Source organism: Aptenodytes forsteri, unplaced genomic scaffold (assembly GCF_000699145.1).
Source record: "Aptenodytes forsteri isolate BGI_AS27 unplaced genomic scaffold, ASM69914v1 Scaffold160, whole genome shotgun sequence".
Lineage (NCBI taxonomy): Eukaryota > Metazoa > Chordata > Aves > Sphenisciformes > Spheniscidae > Aptenodytes > Aptenodytes forsteri.
Window position 1 is genome coordinate 166212 of NW_008794882.1, and position 19832 is coordinate 186043.

A 19832-nucleotide genomic window follows, 5' to 3' on the forward strand; every position below is an offset into this window, starting at 1 on the left:
CAGCTTGGCATATGACTGAAGATGCTCTTCCCCTTCTCTGACAGATGGACCCCATCAGCCCAATGCTCAGGCTGAGCCAGCCTACAGCCAGCCCCAACAGCTACCACAAGAGAGCAGAGTCCCAATAATTACCTGCAGTCTGTCCACAGGATTAAGGAGCACGATTTAAAAAGTATTTTATTTTGCTCAGGCTGAGCCAGCCTACAGCCAGCCCCAACAGCTACCACAAGAGAGCAGAGTCCCAATAATTACCTGCAGTCTGTCCACAGGATTAAGGAGCACGATTTAAAAAGTATTTTAGATACCTAAAGATGGAAACAGGTCATTTGGGATTTAGAGAACTGTTTAAGCAAATCTAGGGTTCTGCAATAATTAATACCATACCCATGCACTAGTGAATCATGTTAATTCGATTCAAGTCAGCCTTGGGCAATAGTATTTCTACTGACCAAGCCAGGAGACATGATCTGAAGTTTATATTGGAGCACAGAAATCATCTGAGCCTTCTTAGCACTGTAATGTCAGAGAATGTGGCAGTATCAACTGATCTACTTCCATGCCTCCACTGCAAAGAGTGGTCTTGCTCACCCTGCTTCTGGCTACTGCTATCCAAGTCTTCCTGTGTGCCAGCACATGCAGCTTACCAATCCCCAAGGAAGGAGCTGTTCTACAATACTGTTTTTCAGGGACTTCAGCTGCCTAACCCAGCTGACACATGACTGCTTCAGTTCAGGAGGAGAACATGCAGACAGGGGGGACTGATCCCTCTTGACAGCAATATGGAATTAGATTAGCTCCAGCTAACTGTGACATGCACCTCTAGACTGATGATAGCTGATCTGGCATAAAGTCTACTTTCAAAAAGGGTCAGTGCTTTGTGACCACTGCTTTTTTGATCTTTTGAACTCTAAAGCTGGATGCCTGTAATGTCCAAACCACAGCCTTTGACTTTTACAGGTCACAAAGAGGTTACAGAGATTCAACTACATGCCTTGCTCTATGCTTATCTGCCTACACATCTGTGAAAAACAAATTCTCACCAAGGAACTAGGCTAAAAACATCTAAGAGAACTACAGCTGGGTGTTGTTTTGTTTGTTTGTTTTTTTCTTCTGCGTGGGGGGGCTGTTTGTTTGCAGTTGTTTTGCTTCTCTTGCTTTTCAGACCTCCCAAAAGGCTGAGAAAGGAAGAAGGTGAGAGTGGTGTGGTGCTAATCTGGAACATAGTATCTTTGCGTCTAGTCCTTGCTCTGCCACAGGTTTCCTGTGCAACAGTGAGAAAGTTAAACACAGATTTCCCAGAGCAGAAAGCAAAGTTCTCCTTTGAAATCTGAAAGTCTAGATATACTGAAATGTGTCACTTCAAGGAACAGCATGCTCCTGGGCTGTAGATTAACTATGTCAGCTGCACTGCCTCTTAGTTTTCAGAAGTCTAAAAACAGCTGCGTTTGTTCAAGCCCAGATACATAAGCGTGACGCCACCACCATTCTTCTACAAGCCCTGCCAACTCCCTCCTCACAACCACAGCAGACAGGGAACACCGCTGCTCCTAGCCTGACTCTTGCCCACCCATAGAGACATTGGGGAAGTCGCCTGACATCACTGCCTCCCCTCAAAGAGGGGCTCAGCAGCATGCACACTTGGCAATAACTGGGGTACATTAGTGGCTGGAAGACAATTCACTGACTGTCAGCAACTGACAGCCTCTGCACACAACACTGGAGAAGCACGTGTTAGGTGAGACCAGCCCCCGCACAGGCTTCGTGCTGCCTGGCATCTGGGGTCCAGTGCATGCGCAGGGGTTTAGTAGAATGCAGATGGCCTTAACTGCGTGATTGCATGCCACACACAGCATGCCGTGGAACTGCTTGCCTTGGAGTAAAGGTTGGTCTTCAGCACTCCCCCCCTGCCATAGCCCAGGGGCGGGCCCCCCAGGCAAGCCTTGCCTGCTGCCTTCCCCTTGCGGTTAGCCACCACAAAGGGGTTCTCACTGAAGAGGATCGGCTGAGAGTCGATCATACACTCTTGCTCTGGTGTCTTTGGCATCTGGTCCTGGGACAAGGGGCAACCCGTGAGATCCTGCTTGTCTAGTTGGGGCTTTTCTGCCCCGCTCGTGCACTTGTCAGGTGATGCAGGGTCCTGAGGAAGGCCAGCCATGCTTCTGATGATCGGGCCTGCAGCTGTTTCTGGGTATGAATCCCGGCTGTCCTGTGCCACTGGCAGAGACAGCATAGTGCAGTCACCCTCCATTCTGGAGCTGGCCTTATTATACTGAACAAGCTGAGAGGAAAACAAAAGGATCAGAAAGAAATAAGGAGAACAGAGTAAAGGAGAGGAGGGAGAAAATACAGAGCAGCTACTGATGTTGAAGGACAGGGGAGAGAAGAATTCCAGTACTGATGCCCACACGACCATCCCTTCCCTCTCTTCTACTCTACCACCAATCTTGTGATCCCGAATGCTACTTCCAAGAGAGGACCTTGCTGTCAGCATGCAATACATACACCAAGTAGTTGACAGGCACAAGCACACTCCCTCCACTTTTCCAGCTCTCGTACACATTCCAGCCTGCACTTCAGCAGCTCACCAGTAACACTGCTGCTCTCTAGCAAAATTGATTGCCAAAACCTGCACAAGCACACATCCTCTCCCATCTCACTTCAGCACATCCTCAATTCAACTCCACCATCACATGGCCAAACATCAACTGTCTCACCCCAGCATACTTTCAAGTAGTTCCAGCACTGTCACACAGAATAACAGCTCTCACCTCACTCCAATGCATTTCCATACAGTTACACAGTTATCACCATATTGTCTACCCTGTGCATTTCCATCACACCTGCATGGGCAAACATGCTTTTATGGCCCCACTTCATCAAAATACACACCAACAAGTAACAGAGAGCTAAACAACAGCTAACAGAGTACAGATCTCTTTGAGCACCCTTACTGAAGGCAGGACTGAAACAGAGCTCCAGTTCTGCCTAGGCTCAGCTGTACCCATCCAAGATGAAACACTGACCTTTCCTCTTTTAATACTATAAAAGAGAGTTTGTTACCCCAGCCAAAGCCTTCTTCAGGGAAGCAGAGATAATCAGAGAGCAATGATCAAATCTCCTTCTATCCAAGTGCCTGCTGGGGAGCAGAAAGACCTCTTCTGCTCAGAACACATTCTCCAACTCCTGTGTCATGGCAGCATTCACAAAAATAGCTCTCAAGGGCTGGGTGGGCTGGTGACTACAATGGCAGCTGAGAGGCTCAGGAATTTCTGAGGCCCTCCCCTAACCCCTCTCAACCCCAACCCAACCTAAAGCAGTGGTTGGCAGAGCCCTGGCTCATATAATATTTCTGCAGACAGTTGAAGCCTGTGCTACCCTTAGAAATTTTGCTATTGTAGCTATGTGACTTTCCAATGTAAAAAAACCCTACCAAAAAAACCCAAACAAACCCCCCCCAAATTCCAACCTTCTTTTCCCAGAGTGCCATAAACTACACTAGCAAGAGCTCTAGTGCACATAAAGTTATGCCAGGCAAAAAGTACTTTCAGGAACATTATTTGTTCATTGGGGATGCTGTAATGAAAACACTGCCAGCAATCCACCACCGCAAAGTGGGTTTGTTGGTCCTACAGCCTGGCCCCTCTGACACCACTGCTGCTTTCCCTTGCCAAGCAGAAGAGCACAAACACTGACCAACCTGGGTTCCAGGTGAATCCCACCACCAAAGCCTACTTTGCTTTGCACAAAGTGAAAAAGTAAACAACACTTTTAGGGCACTGTGGAGATGGGCATCTCACCAAGACTGCATGAAGTCTGATAGTCCATGGGGAGCCTCAATCCCTGTTTTGTCCATGGACATGACTGGAACCGAGTTTCATCTACCCCTCCCTTTAATCTCCAATGCTTCTCCTGGAGCAGTGTATTCCAGTGCAAGATGCCTCGCTCCCTCTACTTCACAGTGGGCTATTTTTATCAGACAAGCAACAATTTCTATTTTGGGTAGGCAAAGATTTTGGTAATGCAGCGTGCTTTTCCCAGCCTTGCCTCTGTCACTCCCCAGTCTAGCAGACAGGACAATCATGTTTTACCCTGAATCCTCTAAGGCAAATACAGAAGAAATGCATTTGCAGTTCTGATCCATCACTTTGCCCCAGACACTGAAACAAATCTAATTTTAAATTTAATGAACAAGTACAGAGAAAGAATCAATGGCTAGAAATTGAACAGAAATAGACTCAGACTAGAAAGTACAGATTGTTAATCAACTAACCATGGGGACACACTACTGAGAGATGTAAAGTCATCTCCATTTCTTAGAGTCCAGAAAGCAAAAGGAGATTTTAAACGTTTTGCTGTGGCTAGATGTAGTCATTCATGGGTATGGTTTTCAAGCCTGTACTATGCAGAAGACAGAGACTGTAATAGCTCTTTTATTACTGTGATGGCAGTATCCAGACATTGTAGTGCACTGGGTACTCTGCAGACATCAAGTTACTGAGAAGCTGGCACAGCCGGAGGGCATCACTGAGATGAGCATTCTCATACAGCTTTCAACTGGAATTTTTCAGCTGGGGTTTTAAAAGTATACAAACAAAACAGGCTTGCATCTCAGTAAGCCTTTGTTAAATCTTGCTCACAAAAGGACCAACACACAGCAATACAGATTAATCCAAGATAGACAACCATCTTCCCCCTTCTTTAGGGGCAATTCTTGGGGAATCCTCATGACAAATTCCACCTGCAATCTATAGCAGTCACGACAGAGGTCTGCACCTCCTCCTGTTCAACAGTGTGAAGAACAGCAGGCCCTGCAACTCCCTTGCAGGGAACTATATGGCAACAAAAGATATGTAGATGCTGTTTAGAGGAGAATGTACGTGGTGAGAAAGTTGGCCTAGAGACAGGAAGAAAGAGAAAAATACTATGGGAACTGGGCAATAGCATTAGTCATCTTAATCCAGTCATACTGCCTGGAGATAGACAACCTGTTAATTGAACCGCATGCTTTTCTGCTGGCCAGACTGATCCGTGTCTGAGTCTTCCAGGCAGTCGTCAAATAGGCTAGGTGCAGCTCCTGAAGGAATGCCAGAACCTTGCTGTCCTTGAAGCCCATATCTCCCTGTAGTCACAATCTAGGCAGACATATTTTTTCATCAGAGCAAAGACAGGGCTGGGCAAATGACAGCTGGAAAAAGATAAACATGGGCACCAATCGGCCCTTCCCCTGAAATGGGACATTTATAGATGCCGCCCATACAACCCGGCATTCCAGTGTGTTCGGCCCCACATTCCAGTGCCAGGCGTTCCTGGGCTGACATGAACTGCTAAGGCACAAGTTCCCAAATGCTGCTCTGCTTTGGATGACACTAGGGCTGTCCAGCAAAGAGGCAGATGCTTGCATGGGGCTGGCTCTCCCCTTGTTTCCAGCTACTAAGTTACACTAAGAGATGCTAAAAATACGTTAAACCTTTTCCTGATAATACTTTTCTGTGTGAACAGCCAGGAGAGAAGACCCAAAAGCTGGGGAGTATGGGAAGGAACAAAATGAGACAAAGCTGGAGACAAAACAGGGCTCTAATCAGTGTGAAAGCAGAAAAGCAAGAGGGCCTGAAGTCAACGAGAGGATAGACGAATAGGAGAGGAGACCTGTCTGGATGGAATGAGATGGAGACAGTAAAGGTAAAAGATATGATCCTGAAACAATGGAATGGGAATGCAGAATCTGATGATGACAGCAAAGGGTGGTCTTGCTGCAATAGGAGGAAAGGAATGGAGGTGAAGACTGAGGATGTATGTGAAGGAGCAGGCAGATACCCAGTGGAATAGGTGTGATGCAGGGAAGATAAAACATGACAAAAGGAAGCAAAGATGCAGAGGTGAGGTGAGATTTTAAACAACACAGGCGAGACAGATGACTTCGTAATCTATGAAGTTTGTGAAATCTGGATATTCTCTGCCACTACATATGGGGACTGAAATGCAGGTCACAGGGGCAGGAGTATCCAAAGGCTGTATCAGGGCTAAGTCATGATATGCAGTCACTGCCACTTTGCCTTCTGCAGTCCTAGATGGATCTTGCCTTTCTTTTAATACTTTTGGTATCAGCACCCTGCATCCCTCCTCCTTTCTAAACACCATCTCATAATGAATTTACAGCTAAGCTGTGCACCCAACATTATCGTCTTCTGTGTCAGGAAGAATCTTCCCCTCCCTCCTCTGTAGCTTTCAGTAGTTGCTTCCTTCCATGATAAATCCCCTGCACTCTCCCATTCACATGTATCCTCTCCTGCTGGGCTGTTCCTTCTGCCTTGTTTGAGACACTTCCTTTTGCGTCTCAGCAATTACACAGGCCACTTCCCTTTCCAAAATGGAAAGTGACCTGGCTCTCTGCTCTCCTCATTTTCTTATTCTAATCTTTCTTTTGTTGCTACCTCCTGTTTCAGTGTCAAAGTCTACCACAGTTCTGCTTCCCAGTTTTCCTCTACAGAGAGTACTGTCATCTCTCACACCAGGGCACAATGAGAGGGCAGGTAACAGAACGACCACGGCTTCCCCCACGCAGGGACCCCACATCTCAACAGCCCCTCACTTACAGTGCGATTGACTCTCTGTAAGCCACTGCTGGGCAAAGCAGCCAGGGTCCGATAGTCCAGTCTCAAAGGTTCACTGGTGATATTCTGGAGAGAGGCAAGGAGGGGAGCAAAAAAACACAAACACCAGGAAGAGATCAGGCCAGAAGTCAACTAAATCAACTAGAAAGAGCAATTAAAAGGAAACCACCCCTAGTAATAACCAAGGCCTTATCTCCAAACTCTGCAGAAATTTCCCACTACCTGGAAATGAACCTGGAATTGTTCCAAATACAATCATGGGGACCCATGACAGAGGCCGGGCTTGAGAAATACTGCAGAGAACATGTCGCTCTGGGCCCTTGGTCACCCACTGGTGCACAGACCCCCACCGTTCCTCCTGCCCCCAACATGCACATGTCCACTCCCTTATAGGGGGAGAGGAGAACGTGACATACATACCAGTTTTCTCCAAATAGCATCCAGAAAGGCTTCCAGTCTGGATTTGGAGACGTGATAGTGCAAATCTACAATTCCTCTGCAGTATCTTTTCTTAACCTTAACTCACACTCATTGTATCATTTCATTTGATTTCGCTTCCCATTTGTATTTGTCTGCCTTTCTAATTCTAGCCATTGTTTTTCACCATTCCTTCCTCAATCACATTACAGATTTCTTAATTTCTGATATCTTCTCTTATACCCAAAAGTCAAGTCTTTTTGCAGGGGGGAGCGGAGAACAGAAGTTAGAGGGAATGAGCACTTTTAGAGATTTCTCCGGCCTTCAAGTCCACTTGCGGCCCTTTTCTGCGACTCTCCAATCCTCCCACCGTGCTCCTCACCTCTGCCTCCTCCTCAAGTTGCTGTGTGGCTGCCTCCCGCTCCCTACGCATCCACTCCTTCCATGAGACAGGACAGAGTCAGAGCAGCATCCAAGCAGCACAGGCAAAGAGAGAGGAAAAGAAGTCAGCACCATGCTGGGCAGTAACTCCAGAGGGGGGACAGAGGAGCACGAACAGCACTGGTGCCAGGAGAGGGCGAGCAGAAACCCAGCACATACGTTGGACCCGGGGAAAGAGGAGCTGGAATTCTGCATGAGCTCAGTTATCGCCAGTAAAATGGACAGGAACAGACACCCCATACAACACAAGCCAGGGTGTCACCAGATGAAGGGAAGAGAACAGATATCTCCAAGATCCTCAGCAGAGTCAATCCTGGGGAAAAGTGAAGGGAGCTAAAGCGCCCCACCCCCCCAAGCACAAGCTATGCCATCACCAAGGGAAAAGAGAAGATTGCTTATTGCTAGAAGAGACATCTTGACAGAGCACGGACTGGAGAGGCTGGAAGGGAATGGAAAAACAAATCTACAGAGCACAGGCCTAGTTGTCACTAAGGAAAAAGACCTAAAAAAATCACATGCTTGTTAATAGCATCACAGCCAAAAGGCTATATATAGAGACAGAAATTGTATAAGCATAAGGCAGGGCTTAAAATCAGCTGGTCAGCTCTCAGTCATTCAGTGCAGCACAGGAATATTGTAACAGTGACCAGTGACTAATCTCACAAGCCCCAGCTACGGGCTTGCTTCCAAGCTGCAAGAGGAAGGTAATAATGGGTTACTTGTCTTAAAGAATGATTTCTGTGCATTTATACTTTTGTGACTTTTTGCCCAGCATCTATGCTGCAGAGTGAGGGCTGTGGACAAAAGCAGCATCATTCTTCCGTTCTATTGCGTATTGCAACCCTCCTGACTGCTCCTCCCAAACAGCAGCAACCAGATGGTCCAGAAGTCCCAAGGCTGGAAGGATGGGAGGTGGAAGGCATCTGAGAAATACAGAGGGAGCTAACTGAAAATTCTGATAAGCACCTAGGCCTTTCTCTTCAAAAGCTTCTATGCATTACCACTAGCAAATAATCAGTGTCCCCTATCACACTCCCGATCTCCAGACAATAATGAGCAACACGAGAAGACACTAACGCTCTGGAGGATCACAGGACCCAAAGGGATATTTAGGGATATTTAAGCCAGAGTCTATTCTGAATCTGGTTACGCTTATTTTGGACAAGTGTTATCTGTAAGGTGAGTGTTGAAGCTGACAGTAATCTTGTATGTGATCCTTCTTTGAGGTCTTAAGCTGAAGAGAGACAAGAGTTGCCAGCCAGCCCAGACGGAGCTGTGGAATGTTCAAAGTTCATCTCTGACAACATCTGGGGAGCCTGGGGAAGCTCTGGATTAAGACTAGAAAAATAACTACAGCTACAGAGTTGGGATAGAGAAATGCACCATGAATCAGTCCATGGAGATTTGGAGTTACTAATATTGCTATTAGAAACTGAATTATCAAAGAACTGAACTTGAGATATGTATGCAGCAAGTGCAACAGTGGTATTTGAAAACCTCTACAGGACTAACGGTGAGTATAGCAAAGCCAAAATTCTTCCCATTTCTTCAGTTCACAACCTTACTGTAAGGAGACACATTTGATCTCTATCACTCTTGTGCAAAACTGAACATGAAACACTGAAGTATTAGAGGAAAGGTCCAAAAATGGTGACATGAATAGTACTACTGAGGATCTGGCACTGAGGTGGGAACTTCCTACGGCATTACAATGGCTACCATACAGTGCTGGCTCCATCACTGGCATAAATTTAATCATTGAAACCGGTATTAGAGACAGAACCCCAGTTTCAAGGTCACGCTAAAAGGCAATAGCAGAAAAACATGTCTTTGCTCTTGGGTCTCAGGCCATGGATCCCGAGACGTCAGAGGAGTCTGTAGCATCCATTGCTACCTCCTCCTAGTACCCTAATGGAAGTGGCACCAAAACATATGAAATCTTTTAAAGACACAGGCAGTTCTGGAGGGGAGTCTTGGTCTCTGCTGATCACCAGGCTACAGGCATACTTCTCAGCTCTTCAGAGGTTGGGACAGACAACATTGTAATTATACTAAGCCACACTATAGTGAGAGAAAAGGCAGTATATGGGAATATAGACCTTAGAAGTCCTTAAATACACGTCACTGCAACCTCAGAATATTGCTTTAAAAATCTGTCAAAAGTAAAACATCCAAGAAAGATGGACCACAATTACTGTGTATTGTTCAGCCTCCAGAAGGAATAATGGTATTTGCTTTAAGATGCCCACAATTGTTTTGAAATATTGCTGATGGCTGAGCGACTAGTTATTGCTAAGTTTTTTTCTTTTAAATTAACCATTTTAATAAAATTTCAAGTTCAAGTTTTCCATAAAAAGCTATCATAATACCATCAGCACTTTTTAAAATGAGATATGGCCAAGGCTACATCACCAATCATAAAGGTTTTTCTGGTTTTTTTACAAAGTCTCTGGAGTATTTTTAAGTAATCTCAGCATAAATTTTGGAAAAGCCTTTATCTACCTAAGACTGAACTAATGCAACCTGCTCAGGCACAGCAGCATGGTTTTGGGGCCAGACTTGCTCTTGGTTTATCCAGAGGTGTTAGAAATGCTGATAATGACTCATAGCACCTGAAGTCTCTGAGAGAGTATTCAGATCCATATGCTACCAACATAAAACTGGTAGGAATACCCTTTGCTGTAACAGTAACACTACAAAATCAGGTTTTCTGAAACCACAACAAACCACACTCAGTTCCTTCCTAGGCAAGGAACAAGACATTTTATAGGAAAAACCTAAATCTGATCTAAATTGGCTCTGCTCTGAGCTGAACCAAGTGACCTGCAGAGGTCCCTTCCTACCCAAATTATTCATAGAATAGTTTGGGTTGGAAGGGACCTTTAAAGGTCATCTAGTCCATCCTCCCTGCAATGAGTAGGGACATCTTCAACTAGATCAGGTTGAAGATTATTCTATAAGGTCATTCCACTGGAAGAATTCCCATCTAAGTATAGATCTCAAACACCGTCAGAACACCTTGCAGATACTTAGGACAGAAATCCCTTGTCTTATTCCTGCACATGCTGACATCAATCTAAGCTGTAGGCCAGCAAATATAAAGCAAAGTTTCCAAAAGGAGTCTGAAACACACTGAACCTCTTTTGTCTCTCTACCCCAGTGACATCTTCATAGATCAGGTTGAAGATTATTCTATAAGGTCATTCCACTGGAAGAATTCCCATCTAAGTATAGATCTCAAACACCGTCAGAACACCTTGCAGATACTTAGGACAGAAATCCCTTGTCTTATTCCTGCACATGCTGACATCAATCTAAGCTGTAGGCCAGCAAATATAAAGCAAAGTTTCCAAAAGGAGTCTGAAACACACTGAACCTCTTTTGTCTCTCTACCCCAGTCTTTCATAAAAGCCCACTGCAGTCACTGACAGAAGGCAGAGTAGGATTATATAAATATGAAATATATATGTATATTTAATGATTAATGCCTGAAAGGTCATACGGCCATTTTCTTGTTCATTGCTCTGTCCTCTTACAGTCTGTGCCATTGTCTATTCAAAACCTTGACCGTTTTTTCCAAAACAAGTAAAATCTCAAGTGTTAACTAAATTATAAAGATCACCTCCATCCAGAATTGCCAACATAACTACACTCTTGTGGGGTAGCAAATGTAAAAAAAAGCTGAGTTACTACAACTACAGAAAGAACCTAGAGAAATATTAGGTATATCTAAATTGGAAACCTGAAGAAACACCTGCATAAGTGCACATACTTATCTGCCAGAAGAGCAGATTCCAAATTGACAATACTGAAAAATTCAATTTTCCCTCATCTTCCAAAAGAATCTGACTGAATAAATCAGTTTTAAGAGGGATATAACTAGAAAACCCAAGTCCTCGAGCAGCTTGACTCTGCTAATCTACTTCTGTGAAAGGCTGAAATAGTGGGCAGAAATACAAAATTCTCATAACAAATCAGAAAAACGATCATGCAAACTAAGGAGCACAAACTTGTGATTGATTAACAGTGCCACTTCTTCAATTCAGGGCAACTTTGAGCTGTGCATTCTCATCTTTGCTCATAAAAGCTCTTGTCAGCTCATGGAGTACTGTATCGAAAGAACTGATTAAATGTGGGATTTCCATGCTAATAGGCCATTTTTCTCAAAGTTGCAGCTTGGCCAGAAAGTACCAGTAGGTAACAAAGATGAACTGTGTAAATAACAGAGGAGTACCACCAAAGAGGTACATAGGAAGGTATGGCAAAGCCAAAAAGCAGCTAGAGTAACTGAGCGGTACACTACGAAGAGAGAAGGCCCAAAGCCCCCCCATAGCATTAACAATTGGGTAGAGATAATCTGTAGCATTTTCCTTAGGGCTCACAGGCTTGGCAGAACCACTGTCAAGAACAGATTCTGCTACATGAAAAATCTCTCACCACTTTCTCCATTTCTTCTCTCTCCCATTGAGTTGCTTCTCTCACCATTTCCATCTCCTAGGAGAGACCAAAGTTAGAGCCACTTCACCCAGTGCTCTCTCCCCACTCGGAGCACCTGTAACCTCATGAAGATTTCAGAGTCCCATCCTAGCGCATTTGTGATGGAAGTGCTGGGACCTGCTGATCCCATAAAAGGGAAGTCCACTACCCATTATGCTGCAGATTCCATACACCAAGGGAGACACTAGAGATTTTCAGAAACTTTTTCCCCTCCATAACATTCTCCCAGTTGCAGCCAGAATACCCACCTTTTGTAGGATCTCCAGTTCTTCAGGGCTTAAATCCCGATCAATAGAAGAGATACTTTCCAGGCTATTCTTGCGCCCAATACCAGCAGCAAAAGGGTTTGCAATAATTCCTGGGGACATCTACAAAGCAAAAAGGCAATAAAACATGGTGGAAGCCCACACTGTGCCATACAAAAAATTCCGTATCCTGGGCTCCCACATACAGAGTACCAAGATGATCCTAGGCAAGTCAGAACTCTTTCACAACTTGAAACCTTATTTCAGCTGTCAACTACTCAAGGAACTTGAGGTCTAAGAAAGATGAATTTAAATTGAAACAGGTACAGAAAGGGGATAAGGTGACCAGGGATTGGGTATATATTCTAGTGGAGAATAAAAAAGCTTACTTGCTAAGCCCTGAAAAAAAAAAAGCTGAGAAGGCACAGGATTGCTATGGGTAAGTGTTTTCTTGTGGGGAAAGGCAAACGCCAATAAACAGACAGACTATAACATCAGCCAAGAAAAAAATAGGCATAAATAGCCTGGAGAAAATTAGCTTGAAAACTACATTTCTAACCACTGCAGTGATATTGTGAAACACTTCTGTAATCAACAGAAGAGAGACAGTCTTTAGAGACTATTGCTTTTATGAACTGACAACCACCTCCAGTTCATATAGCAGGAGGCCAGACTTTGAAATCTGGGACCTCAAAAAAAAAAAAAAAAAAAAATAGTCTACAGCAAAAGGCTGGAAAAATCCAGCAATCTTCTGTGAAGAAAGAGGTGGGATCCTTGTGGTACTAGTCACTATGAGGGCACCCTGCACTTCAGTTCTCACCTCAATGGCAGCTGCAGCCTTGGGATCAAAGCCATCACACACTAGCACAAGCAGTGCATCACCCACACTTCGGAGTATCTGTACTGCTTCTGTATGCGTCATTCCCAGCAAACTCTGATGATTCACCTCCAGGATCCGCATTCCCACCTTCAGACGGCCATCCCGGGCCGCAGCCCCAGAGGAGCTCACCTATAACAAATGGGGGGAATCAAGATATCACCTAAGAAGGTAAGAGAAGATTAGAGAGCATGAGGACCATCAGGAAGAAGGAATGAGAGAGGACAGCATACAAAGGAAACAGGGAGAAAAGGCTGTGGCTACATGTCAGGGAAAGCATCTGGAAGTATGTATATATACTTACGGAGAGGGTAGAAAAGGAAGAACGTGTACAGTTTGGTAGAGGAAACAGGTGTGGAAGAAATTTCTTAGGGAGATAAAAAGAATCTGTATTTGAAATGTGTTGTCCCAAGGAAAGAAACTGCTTTTGGTTTGTCAATGAAGCAGGTGAGAAAGAAAGCTCTCGCATCTATGATTTATCTTCACAGAAAGGAAAGTGTAATAATTTTTTGTTGGGAGAGAGACAGAAAATGCAAGCATAGGGATAATTTTTGTGGTTAAAGATAAATGAGGCATAAGGACTTTTCACTGTCTTCATGGTAGAGACAGGTATAACAGATTATGCATGTCTGTCATTTTCCATCCTCTCTTTCAGAAAAATAACGTGTAACTCCTATTTTCTTTCCTCAGCAAGTCACAAGAACTCATACTCGCTTCATGTACACAAGCTGTCACCAGGGGAAGCAACTACATGCAGCATATTGATAAGGCACACGAAAGCCAGAGTTTGTCTTAAAGAGTGCAAGCATCCACGTATGTTTGAGGAGAGAATGAAAGTGCATGCTTTGCCACCAGAACAAAGGCAGTAAAGGCAAGGAGTTTTATTCATTTTTTTCCCCTTCGGAACAGGGAAAAGAGACTGCAGGACTTGCTGTGGGTACACAGTGAAAGCAAAAAAAACCCCAAAACCCAAACACATGCAAACACGAGGCTCAAGAGAAATACGCAAGCTGAGGAAACGAGAAAAAATTGAACAATGGCGATAGGAGAAGCTACTATCAGGAACTAGACAGAAATACAGGATACAACTTAAAGTGCCTTAGGGAGACGAACAGAATCACCAAATGGGCATTACTTTTTCTAATGGGAAAACAAAAAGCCTGGATCAAAATGGGATGTACACACAGTCAAGCTAGATCAAATGAAGACCTTGGAACATTTGGTCTACAGACAGACCTCACTGGGAACACCAGAGACAAACGAACGGCTTCAATTCAAAGGCCCAGTCTCAAAGCCAAAGAACCAACATGACTAAGCTTTGCAAAGAGAATTATGACCAGTGCTACACAAGGGCTTCACAGAAAGAGTATGTCAATGTCAGGGATCTCAAGCAAAGCCTGTAGATCTATGACAAGAGAATAAGGAGAGCACAAGGGCACACAAAGTTGGTTGCTGGGTGGGGGAAATGCAAGGACATGCATGACTGGTTGTCAAGGTAGGATGGAGGCACAGGTAGCATCAGAGGAAGGAAAGAAAGGACTACTGCACACCAAATATTACTGGGATCAGAGAGGCAAAAAAATCCCAAAATAAACCAAAGGCATGGGTGTTTACTGGATTTAATGAGAGCTGTTTTGGAGAAAAAACAACAGATATGTTTAATAAAGTACCTGTAAAATGAGGAGAAAAAATGCTGCATGCATTTTTTTTTTTTTTTTTTTTTTAGGTTTGGGGGAAAGGAAAGCAGTCATGCATGCCTACACATGATTTCTTCAGGGCTGTAAAGGAAAATATTTAAGTGTGTGTGAGTGCGTGTGCATGCACAAAAATGGTCACATGCAGCTGAATGGAAAAAGACCAAGTACTCACAATTTCTTTTCCAGGGAGAGCAAGTGCATAAGTGTGACAGTAGAACACCCAGAAATAACGGGAGGAGGTGAAGTTAATGTAGAAAAATGTCCTTAATGCCAACTGTCGTCTGTATTATTGTCACTGAGGGACACTGAGCTATCCCCATTGAGACAGATCATGAATTTCAAACTGTAGATATAATTTATACTTCTCATGGTATTCAACTTGTAACACTTCATCAAGAAGGTTTTAAAAAGGAAGAACCAGATTACAACTTTTAATAAAAATTACAGTTAAGGGACTCAATGGAAATGCAAATTAAGAAAAACGAAGGAGAAAGAAGGTAGTAATCAGACATCTGAAGAGGAGGAAGAAAAAAAGGCACTACTTTGTCTCTCAGTTACTGGAAATATACAGACAAAATAAGAGAAGCAGGAAAAACACTCTGGTTACGACAAATAAGAGAGATCAAGCTGAAGTAACAGTTGAAGGGAGAGCAGAAAAGTTCAGTGCTTTGGTTCTCCACAGGCTAAAACAAGTACTATTTAAAAAAAGGGGGGGGGGGGGGGGGGGGGGTAAACTAACCCTGCAACAGGGCTAAACTGTAAGCCTTCCAAACCCCTAAATGCTGTAACACTGAAGGAGATAAAAACTAACCTAATCATTAAAAATAATTGTAGGTTACAATTATTTTTATCATCATCTTAGGTTTTCTTTTACTGCTATTACAAATATTGCAGTTGAATGTGCAACTATTACTTTGATAGAGTGAATTTACTCTTTTAACTTTAAAACTCAGATAAAGAAGTTATATCCAAGAAATAACAAATGCTGAGTATTCCCTTTCTTTGAAAGTAGCCAATTATTAGAAAGGATTAACTGGCAATTATGGAATGTCCACCATCCAGCAAGGACTATTAAGAACTCTAGAGCTAGAGCAGAGTTTCTACCCTAGCATACCACCTAAAGAGGGAACCAGTGACAGATACGTGAACATCCAGAGTCCCCCTCTGCTCAGCAGCAAGACCAAAAATTACACCACTTATCACTATGCCCTGTTGCTAACAAGAAAGAAGAGGCAATACTTTTTGGTAAGGGTTGGGAGGAGCATAAGCTTACACACAGTATATTGTTGAAAAGAAAATATGCGTTACTTCTTGGGGAAAAGTGACGTGACAAATAAATACGCACACAAGCAGTCATTTACAAAGGAAAGGCAACAAAATTACACACACGGTGCGTGGCACAAGAGGAAAGGTGAGCAATTCATAATGCTTTCGATGAAAGGAGGAAAGAGCATGCATGTTTGAGTGGGCAGGAAGGCCACAAGCACTTGGGGGAAGCAATACAAAAGGAGGGGAAAAGGAAATATGTATGGGTTCATGTTACAGAAAAAAAAGCAAGAGAAGAAATGCAAGACAAAATAAAAGCAAACATAGGAAATGAAAGAAGAAATTTTGTAGCTGTTGTAGAGGAGTAAATATGAAAGGAAACAGATGCACCTCCTTCAGTGGATGGACAATACTCCAGGAGAATTGATGTACCCAGTGAAAAGTGGAGACAGCATATCAGACTGTCCTGGTTTTGGCAGGGATAGAGTTATTTTCCTTCCTAGTAGCTGGTATAGTGCTGTGTTTTGGATTTAGTATGAGAATAATGTGATAACACACCAATGTTTTAGTTGTTGCTAAGTAGTGCTTAGGCTAGCCAAGGACTTTACAGCTTCCCATGCTCCACCAACTGAGAAGGCTGGAGGTGCACAAGAAGCTGGGAGGGGGCACAGCCAAACTGGCCAAAGGGACATTCCATACCATGTGACGTCATGCTCAGTACATAAACTGGGGGAAAGCTGGCCGGGGGGGCCGCTGCTCAGGGACTGGCTGGGCATTGGTTGGCAGGTGGTGAGATATTCTATTATTATTATTACTACTACTACTATTACTATTTTACTTTATTTTATTTCAACTATTAAACTGTTCTTATCTCAGCCCATGAGTTTTCTCACTTTTACTCTTCCAATTCTCTCCCCCATCCCACCGGGGAGGTGGGGGAGTGAGTGAGCAGCTGCGTGGTGCTCAGTTGCCAACTGAGGTTAAACCACGACATGAATGAATTCCACAGGGATCACCCTTTTCCCTAGCAGTCCTTGCATGCAACCAAGTTGCAGAGTTAGTGGTCTGGTACCTTAGAAATGAAGATGCCTTCATCAGTGGGATCAAATGGATTTCCAGCATGACCTTTTGCTCCACCCCGGATGCTGATGCCCAGCTTTTCTCCTGGAGCCTTTTCAATGCATATTTCCTGTAAACACAGAAAAGGTCTCCTTGTTTCTGGGTCAAGTTCAGACTGGAATTGTTGAGGAAACACTCCTAGTAGCTGGCCATATTCTAAATACCCTGAAAAGAACCTGAATTAGACCTTTCACTCATTTGGCACAGTTTATTCCTTTTGATGAGGCTCTGCCCTTTTCTGTATTTCTGTCTCCTGTTCAGGTCTTGCCTTCATGAAATCTGATCATTCTCTGATCACAGTATCACCACGGACACGGCAAGAGACCCTCCACAGTCCTCAACTGGATATATACTTAGAAGAGACTGGATTCTGCCACAAGAGAAGGAAATTTCAACCAGAAGTTTGGTTGTATCCTAGTCCCAGACTTCCAGCTAGGTAAGAAGTTGCCTTCAAAAGTGATCGTTCTATAAAGAAGAGTGCGATTCCCCCCAGTTCTCTTACTCAGTACCTACCTGCATACCAGGTGGTGGCGGATCTCGCCTTACTAACATAGTCAGCTCCTGGGTGTTGGAGAGCAGGGCATTCACTGCTTCCTGGTGGGTAGCATGGCGCAGGTCAATAGTATTTACCTCCAGGATCCTGTCCCCTACACGGAGCCCACTGCGAGATGCCAGTCCACGGGGAATGACCTACAGAGAATCATTAATATTACAACTAGAGAAGGAAATTCCATCTCCCCTTGTAGAGAGACTGATTGTGTCCCTAGGCCATCCTCCAACGTTCTCTGAGGCCTGTTTTGACTTCTCCCTCTGCAACCAAAGCTCCCCAAGGGGTAACATATCTGTGAACACTGGCAAAGAATGAAGTAAGATTTGCTTTGAAGTGTCATTCAATATGTTCTTATATTCTCATATTATCATTTTCATCTGAACCAATCCTGTTTCAGCTTTTCCATTATTTTGTCTGTGACTGTAACCAGAAGACAGATTTCTCACAAGAACTCTGAAGGAACTCAAATGTTAAACTGCAGGGCTGTTGTCGGAAGTACATCATCTACCATTACAAATGGCCACTGTACCAGGACTGACAGTGTCAGTACAACTTCAGTCCTCAAGAAGTGCTCTAGAGGGGATCTTGAGAGCTACAGAGTTACTAACCAAGAAACCTAACTTCTATTCCTGGTAAAACAACGGAATCAAAAAAGAAAGATTAAGATCTGTGAGCATGTAGATAAGGAGGGTTTGTTGGAAAAAGAGTTCATTTGGCTTTGGTAAAAGCAAATCCTGCCTCATTGACCTGCTGAAGCACTGTGAGAGAAAGAACGAACACATGAAGGAAACAATCTGGTAGACATAACTTCTGGATTTCCAAATGGCTCTTGACAAGGTCTGAACCTAAAGGCTATTAGAGAGTCTGTGTCCACTGGATGGGAGGAAAGGCCATCTTAATGGTCTGAAAGCTGGTTAAAGGAGAGGAAACAAAGGTCAGGGCTGGACAGCTGCTGCTCAGGACACAAAAGATTCACTGGTGGGATGCCCGAGAGATTGGTGTGGAACTGGTGTTATTCAGCATGTCCATCTGTGACCTGAAAAAAGTAGCGAACAGTGAAATCTCCAGGTCTGCAGATGATACTGTGCTGTTTTGAGCAGCTGAAAACCACTCTGGTGGTGGGGAACTTCAAAAGGGGTCAAGAAAACTGGACAAAAAGACATGGCATGAGCTTCAGCACAGACAATGAGTCTATGCAAAAACACCTTAAACCATGCACACAGAATACTGAACTCGGAAACTGTAAAACAGGAAAGTTCCTAGAGCCATTGTCGCATGTTTTCTGAAATCATGGGCTCCACATGCAGGAAGAGACAAAAGAAAAGCCAACAAAATTTTGGGCATCATCAGAAAGGGTACTGAGACCAAGAAACACTCACATCTCCATGACTGTTCAGTTCTCTGCTCCCAAAAAGGCAGAGCAGAAGGGGACCCAGAAACTGCGCCGAGGACTGTGCAAGGATGATGGTGATATGCCACAGGGTAAGGTCCCCAGTACCAGCTGGAGTATCCTTGGTGCTTTAGAGGAAGGATACAGCTTTCAGGGTCTTGGGCTACAGGGAGTGCCTGGGACCTCTCCCCTTCCACACCAGTGGAAGGTTTGCTCTGATCAAGGTGCCAAGCTGGCAGGTGAAGAAGCTACAGGATGAGATGAGCATACTGCATAGTGTCAGTCAAAATGAACAGGAGCGCAACAGGCTCTTTGCAGAAACCCTGCAGAGAGAAGACTCCAAATCCCATGTTGTATGGAAGAAGGGTCAGCTAGGGGCTATGCTTAAACAAACAGCAGAGGTTCCCAAGCTGGAGAAGGCTGGGAGCTCGAGATTGCTGGCAACAGAGGGAAGAGTCCTTCTCTCTACTGACACGCATCTAAAAAATAGATATAGTGTGTTGTAGCAGATGAGGAGAAACAAACTACACAAAAGGAGGCACTGGAGCCATCCCAGAATGAACCACGTGTCAGCACCAATAGGGAGCTTCAGGTGAAACCTTCTGCAAAGGACAGAGGCACACATCTGTCAAACAGACTTGCTGTTTCAGGAGGCTTGTTGCTAGCCTCCTGAAGGGCCGGAAGGAGGATCCGGGGAACTACAGGCCTGTCAGCCTGACCTC

The 19832-nt window shown here is 44.3% G+C and overlaps 1 protein-coding gene across 5 annotated transcripts in view; it reads right to left on the reverse strand.

The window, feature by feature from the left end:
- The window catches only part of SCRIB (scribbled planar cell polarity protein), a 98633-nt gene that overhangs the window by 35509 nt on the left and 43292 nt on the right, over window positions 1-19832 (reverse strand). For all 5 annotated transcript variants that reach the window (XM_019470860.1, XM_019470859.1, XM_019470857.1 and 2 more), the window contains exons 22-29: window positions 17684-17860; window positions 17124-17240; window positions 13032-13220; window positions 12215-12334; window positions 11907-11963; window positions 7411-7467; window positions 6594-6677; window positions 1871-2278 (exon numbers count right to left, since the gene is read on the reverse strand). In XM_019470860.1, coding sequence (XP_019326405.1) covers window positions 1871-2278; window positions 6594-6677; window positions 7411-7467; window positions 11907-11963; window positions 12215-12334; window positions 13032-13220; window positions 17124-17240; window positions 17684-17860 — 1209 coding nt within the window. The remainder of the gene's footprint in view (window positions 1-1870; window positions 2279-6593; window positions 6678-7410; window positions 7468-11906; window positions 11964-12214; window positions 12335-13031; window positions 13221-17123; window positions 17241-17683; window positions 17861-19832) is intronic.